The 9,555-nt window shown below is 41.7% G+C and overlaps 1 protein-coding gene across 1 annotated transcript; it reads right to left on the bottom strand.

Annotated features, from left to right (window-relative positions):
• Positions 1-2,764: 2,764 nt before the first annotated feature.
• On the bottom strand, positions 2,765-3,944 carry LOC135436742 (uncharacterized PE-PGRS family protein PE_PGRS10). The gene is made up of 3 exons (XM_064694435.1): positions 3,790-3,944; positions 2,962-3,725; positions 2,765-2,906 (listed from the first exon to the last, which is right to left on the bottom strand). Exons 1-3 carry the CDS (start codon positions 3,802-3,804, stop codon positions 2,894-2,896), a joined length of 792 nt encoding a protein of 263 aa, XP_064550505.1. The 5' UTR covers positions 3,805-3,944; the 3' UTR covers positions 2,765-2,893.
• Positions 3,945-9,555: the final 5,611 nt, after the last annotated feature.

Genomic DNA, 9,555 nt, shown 5'->3' with positions numbered 1-9,555 from the left:
AATATGCAGGCCTCATGCCAGTGGGCCATAAATTGAAATGCAACCTTTGCACTAATCAATAACCTTGGCGGCTCGCCGTCAATTACAGGGAATGCCCCTGACGTGGCCAACTAATTAAAAATTAACAATCTGCGCCGCACACGCAAAGGTCACAGAACGAGTGGTCGACACTGTTCGATTATCGACGCATAAATAACAGAAGGGTCACGAAGCCAAAGCCCAAAACCCTTCTGCCTGCCTAAAAATGGTCGCTCTGCAGACTAAAGCTCTGAAATGTAGCTTTTAAATTAGACATGCATTTGGAAGTGGAATTCGAGGCGAGAGGAAATTAAATTTGTATTTGAGTTCATTCGATTGACCTTCGGCTGGTGCTGGCTCAGGTGCAGCAGTTTGTTGTTAAGGATCTGGTCTTTGATTTGATCGAATCCAATTTAATTATGCTTTAACAAAAGAAAATAAAGTGCAATTGAAATTGTTTAAATTGCAAAGCAACCGTTTAAATGGCCAGCTCAGAATGTGTGGCAGCGGCAACAGTTGCAGGCGTTGCAACGGTAGCATGACCGTATCGTTCGTACAGCTTGCCACAAGTGGTGAGGCGTGGCCCACCCCACGTCAAAAGTGAATGTGCTACATTGTGGCTGTTGTTATTATTGTTGCTGTTGTGTTGCTGCTGGCGCAAATCATTTTTGCCAACTTTATTATTGCAATTTTTGGCGTTGATTTGCACAAGTGGCAGGCAGCTCGCTTCTTGCTTGTTGCCACGGTGTACCTTATTGTTTTTTTCCTTTATGCCTTTTCATATTTCATTGGAATTGAAGAATTTCGTTTTGGCTCATTTGCATGCGCCTTCAATTTGCCAACCAGTTGGCTTTGTCGTTGGCCAGAACAACGCTTAATTGGAGGGTCAGCTCCAGCCCAGCGACCAATACTGCAACAGCAGCAACAACAATAGCAACAACAATAGCGAAAAAGGCTATGTAAATAAATGCCAGCCAACAATTCGAATAAAATAACACAATTACTTAGCCATTTTCAGCTGTTGGTTCTCTTCTACCTCTGATAAATTGATATACACTACTTTTTCATTTTTTTTTTGTGGTAGGCATTTTGCAACGTTTTGCATATTTTTGTTGAAAGTGGTTTTTAGGTTTAACTTCAATTTAATTCGAGGTTGAGGCGTTAATTTATGGCCTAATTGATCCAATTTGAATATATGTAAATCCAGTCAAGTGTTGAAATCAAGTCGAAACCATTGTTATTATATACGCTGGGCTACTGTTAAATTTTTTAAATTTAGATGAAAAGAATTCCACTTGAGTGAGCTGCAATCCTCGGAAATTTGCGAGAATTTATGTATAGTTCTGATTTGATGAAAGTCTGTTATATCCTGAAAGCGTATTCCTGGAATTGGGACATGACTTATTAAACATTAACTGTACATTTTGTTTTTTTGAAACTTTAACGAAATTTAATTACGATTTTTCAGAACTTTGCGGCTGTGGTTTTAATTTATTTAATTGAATTAAATTTCAAATATTCCTTTAGACCTTAATGAGGTTAGAGCTGTAAATGTAGCAAGAAAATTAGTGCTGGAAAAAACATTTTTAAAACTTAATGAACATATTCCTTAGTCATTTTAAATCTGTATACTGATTATGCAGAATATGAAATTTCAGTTTTAAATCCTGTTCTATTTTTCAGCCGCAATTGCCCGATAAACAAATATTAAATTGTTTGTATACCCGCTTAATTATCTGGGACAATAACAAATAACGTAGAAGCACGAACAAATTGAAACAACACGCGAAGATAATGCAACACAATTTGCTGCCGCTGCAGTTGATGCAGCAAATGCGCTGAAAATTTCGCGCATTTGCACAACAAAGTAAGCAGCGAGAAATGTGAAATGTGAAATGCGATTGCCGAATGCTGATTGCTGCCTGGCAAACAATTTTCCACGGTTTTCCTTTTCATTTGTACCAAATGGTGCCGCGGGTGCCATGCCCCAGCGCTTGCAGCAAATTGATGCGAACTGCTGCATTCGCTGCATTTTGTTGTTGTTGAACGTGCACTGCAACAAGCTGACAATTTGTCGTATATGCAGCAGCAACAGCAGCTGTCAAGTGCAACAATACGGAAAATATTGAATATTTGTCAATTTGCTGTTGACATGTGGTATTAAACTCGCACACTCGATTCCTTGCCTATTTGTTTGGGTCTTAATAATATGCAAATGCTATTGCCTGCTTTTAGGCATGTGAGTAATTTATGACGCTGTTGAAAGCTGCTGTCAAAAGCTCATTAATGTGACACACAATTATGGATAACTCCAAAAGCTAACAACAACAAATGCTCGGACATGAGCACAGTGGTAGCCGGAAATGTAGGACAAGCTTATTTATTGCTATTTGAGAAAAGTTTAAATTGCTGAGATAATGCCGGACGTAAGAGCAACAAAGCGAGTGAAAGAGAGTATGTGTGTGTGAGAGAGAGAGAGAGAGAGAGAGAGAGAGAGAGAGAGAGAGAGAGAGAGAGAGAGAGAGAGGGTGAGAGCAAATATAAATCTCAATGTTCCTTGTTATTGTAAATGTCAAGCAGCTGTTGCTAGGCTAGAACTTTGTCCAGCTGCTGCTCGCCAGTTGCTTGGCCCAGTTTGTAAAGTGCAAGGATTTATTGCAGGCACTATTACGAGCCTTAATTGCATGCTGTGCCAAAGTTAAGCACCATTATATGTATGTATATCTGTATGGACACAGGGTAGTGCTTGCGTTTTGGGCATTCTCGAATTTTAATATTCGTTTGCTTGATTCTCACATAGTTGACTAGTCCTATGGCTAACAGAGACATTTAAAGGGCTACGTTGAACTGGCTGCGGATGGCACAGGGAATTTGCTTAGACCACGGCGCTGTAAGCGGACAATGTGAGCAATCATTGAATCAAGTCTTTCGAAACCTACTTACATCAAATTGTGTTCCGGCTGTGGCCAGACGGGCGCCGGAAGTAGGACAGCTGCCGGTGCTGGTTGTGGTGCTGCGCCACCGGCACCGCCGCCGCCACCGGCCCCATTGTGTGCTCCTTGACCGCCTTTGCCACCTTTTCCACCCTTGGAGCCATCTGGTCCGTCGGGCCCATCAGCGCCATCGGCACCATCTTCGCCATCTGGCTGTGCACCGGCTGGACTGGGTGCACCGGGTTCGCCGTTTTGGCCGTTCTCGCCGGATGTGACTGTACCACCGCCACCGCCGCCTCCTCCGGCGCCGCCACCACCAGCGCTGCCACCGCCACCAGAACCGCCACTGCCGCCAGCTCCGCCCAAAATGCCACCAGCTTGTCCCGCCTGCCCTGCACCGCCTCCGCCGCCACCACCATCACTACCATCGCTACCAGCCCCTGCACCAGCCGCAGCAGCAGCAGCATCAGCAGCACTACCTTCCGCAGAAGCAGCGTTGTTGATAATCAGCGGCTCGCCATTCACGCCGGCGTCTCCGGTAGAGGACTCCACATATTCGCCCTCCAGGCCTGGCTGTGGTTTCCACAGGCCATCATCTGCGTCATTTGGCGGCTTATAGCTGCCATCATCCTCTGGCGACTGCACAAGCAGCAGGATTGGTACCGGCTGTGCTACTAAATATGTGCCAGAAACTGGCAGCGGTAATGGGACCACATGAGCCGTGCCACAATCGATGTAGTGGGCGGCCAATAGGGCCACAAGCGGCAGCAGCAACTGCAGGTGTAAATTTTGTTCAATCTGCGAAACTGGCATCAATTAAACCCAATTAATTGCTTACCGCTGTTGTTCGCATACTGTGAGTAAATTAATGGCAAATTATATATCCCTTTTGAGTCCGATCTCGGCTGAGGCTGAGGTGGAACTGACTCCATTGGTCATGCCCTAACGATGCTTATATATGTTGTCTGCTTGCTGTTCGATTGATTAATTGGAACTGGGTTACGAATAGCGACATTGTCTATAAATGGTATCAGCTTCCACTCTAGCAACCTGCAACCGCATAAATCAAGTTCGATCCCAGTTAATTACAGCAAAATGCACTATTATAATCGTACCAACAACAATTACGCTGCACAATGATCGTGTTAGTGTATCCAGCGTAACTCACAGAACACAGAACCGATCAAATACGCAGTTTAGTTTGCTCTGAATGAATATTTCTTATGCTAGGGGTATTCTCCAAGGTCAGCATACCTACACAAATACTCCATCATTTCCTATGTTTATTACAAATACAAATTTGAATAAAATGTCGGCAAATGCTTGGATAAGAAAATGAACAATTATTTGCTATGTTAGGGGCATTCGCTAGGAGCAGCATTTCCTAAAAAATCTTTAATGTCATATTTTCTTTCAAAAAGGTAACAATTTGGATAAAATGATGCCAAATATTTAGAGGTGTTCCCAAAAAAAAAATACCATCTAATATCATATTTTCATTGTTAATTTTAATCTGGATAAAATGTTAATACTAAAATCCCATCAATAGTTTGTCATATCTGTGTCTTTGATACCATAGGGTATGTGAACTATTCGATGCTGAAATATTACCTAATCGAGATTCTTGAAATTTCTCACTAGTTGATCAACTAATAAATAATTAAAATGCCTTCCCACTGAAATGCGCCGCTGTCAGCGGTGGCAGCACCCCGAGATAAGATGCCATTCATGGCCATGTGCCGGCAGTCAAGAATCTGAACTCTCTGAGGAGGCAGCAGTCCGCCAAGCGGCTTAAAGTGGCGTTGGCGTCGCGGACTCCGTGGCTGGGGCGCGATAGCATGTGAATTGTGGTCGTGTTGGAGGCATAAGTGGCGTTTGAGGAGTAGACCAACCGGTTTCTGTATTCAGCGTCGCGTGTCAAATGTGTAACACAGTGGTGGCAAAAATTAAGTGCTAGCTGAAGGCCTATTGTGGCTGCTGGGGTTGCTGTGCCGCCTGACAGCTCCTTCTGGGCTTCTCATAAATGATGAGCAACTATTAAACCCTATGCAGCTACGACTAAATCAATTAAGCCAACAAGCCCAAAGAACCACAACAACAACAACCATAAGGGACTGCAAGGAGCGAGTAACGGCAACGAGGCCATTATCATCATCATCCTCGTTCTCGTTCTCGTCTTGGCTATGTCCCTTTGCTCATTCTTAGCATTCAGCTACAAAGCCCGGAACATTATTCACAGCAACAAAGGGGCGGGCGGGTGAGCTGGCAACTTAGTAAAACTAAATTGTTTGTGCGTGTGCCACCAGCTGATAAAAAGACGCAGCGTGTGCGCTCAAAGGATGGCAGTGAGGGGCCAGTTAGTTGGTTTGCTAGTTAGCCAGTTACAGCCCCTCCACCAGCACCAGCTCGGACAAAGTTGCAGTCAATTAGCCCAGCGTCGGACTTTGGAACGCGACTGGCACATGAAATGATGCCAACGCTGCGCATTTGGTCATAACATTTGACTGAGATTCAATTTTGCTGGCATTGCAAATATTTTTGCGCCTCAGTGGGGCCAGCGACCACTGTCCAAGGTGGAGCTGGTGGCGTGTGCTATTAATCAAAACTGAGGCGCCAATCGACGAGCCGCAGACGCAAACAATGCGCTTAAATATGTTGCCCATAAATGGGAGCTGGGAGCCCAGCAAGGAGGCGACCATACATTCACATTCCGCACCCCGGCCACGCCTTTGGGGTAGACGCATATAAATAGTTTTGCTGGAGACTCGACGGTGCTTCATTTGTTAGCTGACTGACAGCCAAGTCAAGTTGACGTTGCCATCGGCTCTGCACGCGGACAGCGACAACAACAACAACCACAACAACAAACAACAAAGGGATTTTTGTTGTCGTTGCTCTGAGACACAAAAAGGCTTCTACGTGCCTCGCATGTGCGTTTTGTGTGGGCGTGTGTTGCTACAACCCTAAGGGGAAGACCGCACGATGCGCAGATCGAAAACAGTTTACAGAAATGATTACCACTGGGCGAATGCCTAATGAGCAATGTGGCGTATGTGTGATGTATTGCTGTGCGCCCTGCACACACGAATGCCTGGCAGAATGTGTGAGCAGCATCCCAGGGAACTGTCAGTGGGTACAGTCCATCACCATCATCAGTGTGCTACATGCCCGCAATTGTAAATTCATTGTACACCCATGTGTTTAATTAAAAGACTAGCTTTGCGGGTATTGCTATTGCTATTGAAAGGAGAAAAATGTATTTCGTTCTACCCTTAATCATGTGTATAATCAGGATTTATTTTTAAAATTAAATTCGTAAGAGACGCAACATGAATCATTTCGATTTTTATTACTTGTGCTAACAAAATGCTAACTTATAATAATAAAGCTTGACTAGCGATAATTTATTATATATTAGCAAGGCGCTTAACTAACTATCTAACGTTAGCCTTAAAAGTTATTGATTTGTTGCCGCAGCTGATTATTAGAATTAGTTTTGCAAACGATAAGAACATTTCACTATTGAGCTCTCGAGCTGCTCTGTTTTAACGAAATGCTCAATTATTCTCAAAGAAATCTCCCTCCCATTCGAAACTTTGGCAACAATTCTTATAAATACTTAACTCATGTGAGCGTATCTATCATTCTAAATGCATTTCCTTTTCACCTTTAAAATAAGCCATGTCAGATGATTTATGATGCTTGTTGAAATACTCCTACACGACGCTGACACCACAAAAACGTATTCCCTGAGCTGAACTTTGACCGGTCTCAGTAAGTGGCATATAGAAGCCAAAAGCCCAGGGCTTGACATTTACTGGGGGCGTCAAGTGTCGTCACAGCTGTCACAATATGCAGCATGTTGAAAGTGTCGACATAGCCATCAATAACAAGCGAGTGTTCAGTCAGACAAACATATTATAGTGCCGACGGAGTAGAGCACAAAACAAACCGCATTTAAATCATAATAAATCATAGAACCGGCCGTCAAAATTTGCTTCCATGCCATTTGCTGCAAATGTTAAATGCATAAATGCGGTCGCTGCGTTCCTCACATTTGCGGCTGGCGCTTTTCACGGCATGCTTCAGCTGACAATTTGACATTCGGTTAGCAATTGCAGTTGACAATAAAATGCATAAATATGATGTGCGTCAAAAGCGTTTAAATTATATCAACAATTATTGCTAGCTTAAGTTGTAAGTATGGATAAGTGCACAAAACCAAAACTGTAAAAGCTAGGAAGCTTCAATTTCGCAAATGTGAAATATGTTCCCAACTGTGCTGTAATAAAAATGTATGCTATTTTTGATTCAATACGATAAACATTAAAAACAAAAAAAAAAGAAGGAAAATGTTCAGTAAAATCTCTGAGATAAAGTGAGAGTCCAACGGTGTATTAGCTCCAAAACTATTTTAGAAGCACTACATAAGAAACAATTTATTACATATGTAAGAATAATTATATTTGTATGTATGTTTGCATGCAGAAAGGTACGTATGTATGTGTACAATATGTATGCAAGTGGACATGTATTTTGATAAATTTTGCTGCTGCGCGGCAAATTAATAAGAAACGTATTTTCATGAAATATATCCCTACTATGCGATTCTCACGAATATTCCAGAGACATACAATATTTCATACTTTGATGTTTAATGCCATACAAACAAGTTCCTCTCTCTACCTCTTTCATTTCTTTCGAGCGTTTTTCTGTGCATTTTTGGGTAAGTAGATATTCTTTTTTGTATTTATTTATGAGTAAATAAGAATTTATGTTAAGGGAATGCATATTTTAGTAAGTGCAAAATAAACAGAATTTTTTTATTTTATTTTATTACATTAATTACATTTTTAGAGAAATTACTTAAATACAAAATTTTTGATAATATTCAGTTTAGACTTCAAAGAGAATTTGTAAGGAAAACAGTTTTTAGAAGGAGATGAAGAGTGTTTTCTACGAATTTCCCGTTTATTCTTTATTGTACGCTTCATATCTAGGCTTCAATTTCCCTAGCAAATATAAGACATAAAAAAAAAAACAAAAAAGAAGAAAAGTACATGTATCAAATTAATAATAAATGGCAACGATGAGCCGCCCATCAGCCTGTCTGACGAGCATTGTAAAATCGTCTCAAGTGTTAAAGTTATTAAAGAAGAAGTATGTATACATATATATAGATTTATGAGACGTTATACAGATATTTGCACACATTTTTATTGTACTCATATACTTGTTGCCCATTAAGTGGGCATAAAATAAGAAATAAAATGAACTGAAAGCGATTACAAAAAGCTCGTCGAGCCGTATAAAATGCGTGAAACTGAATGTTTGGGCATTAACAAGTGTTGCAATATTTTTATTGTTTTTATTGAGCGCCAACAAATTGGTTTTCCTTGAGTCAGTCAGCCGCCTATGTTGGCTTTTATGATCATATCATAACGGAATTTTTATTGTTTCTTTAGTTTTCTGTTCGACTTTGATTGCATTTGTTGGCATCGTCTCGCGTTCCGTTATGAACTGAAGGCGTTTATTGGTTTTTTCACGCCATTGCTAATGAGTAAAACATTTACGAGCTGCCCCAACAACCCCAAATCCCGGCGGCTAACAACTAACAACATCAGCAGCAACAACAACAACAACAACAACTAGGGCAATTCTTTTCGCTTGGTCAACTTTATGTGTAAGAGCTTTAAGGCCAACAAAATTGGTGCTGTTTAATTTAAGGGAGCTCATGTGTAAAGCCTTGGGTAAATCTCTTGTAACCAAGAATTTGCTATTAATAGTACTGTTACTCAAGCCCGGCGGGGCTTATCATCAGCCTGTCGCCGTCTTGTCTGGCGCTTTCTTTGGAAAAACCGCAAGTATCCGACCCTGGCGCCCATCCATCAATTTGGTCTACTTTATCGATAAGCAAAGCATTTGCCTGATCCCTCATCTTCCTGTGTGTGTGTGTGTGTGTGTGTGTGTGTGTGTGGGTGAGCTTATGATTTGGTCACAGTTACTGATAATGCGCGTAATTTAAGCACAGACCAGTTGAGGCAAGGGCTTTTGGGTTTTGGAGTTTACATAAATGGACTAAGTTTTAAGCCAAGCAAAAACCAAGGTCGAACATTGGGTATATACTAGTGCTTCATTTGATACCATTGTCCATGGCCTCATTTCCATTCGGACCGAAAATATGGCGTTCTAAACTCTTGTCTTACACAATTGGTGCTACCAGCAGCAGCATCGGCAACCACAAGCTCCTAACCCTGTCTAAAACTCACTCCCATTTCAAGTCGAAGTCACAGTCAAAGTCACATTTCTAGTTACAGAGCACAAAAAGCCATTTATGCAAACTGCTGTTGGCAGTTGAAAGCAATTGGCAGCAATGTGAATGGAAATGGAAGCTGTTCCTGATAATTGAATGTATTGTTCTGGGAGTTTTTGTGTTTTTGTCATGCTTCTAGTGTCTTGTAAGAAGCTGGCAGTTTTGGTTTAGTTGTCGCCCATTTATATAAATGTCTATAGGGCAGACACTGGGCACAGTCGCAGCTGGAGCAGACCACAGAGATTCGAGTGCGTATTATATCATTCCTTTCCTGTGGGCGTCTAGTTTTGG

This window comes from Drosophila montana, unplaced genomic scaffold, assembly GCF_035044405.1.
Source record: "Drosophila montana isolate Dmon_TW-CO22-7 unplaced genomic scaffold, ASM3504440v1 contig_3733_1, whole genome shotgun sequence".
Classification (NCBI taxonomy): domain Eukaryota; kingdom Metazoa; phylum Arthropoda; class Insecta; order Diptera; family Drosophilidae; genus Drosophila; species Drosophila montana.
Note: the sequence above shows the minus strand (reverse complement) of the source record. Positions and strands in the feature narration are given on the sequence as shown.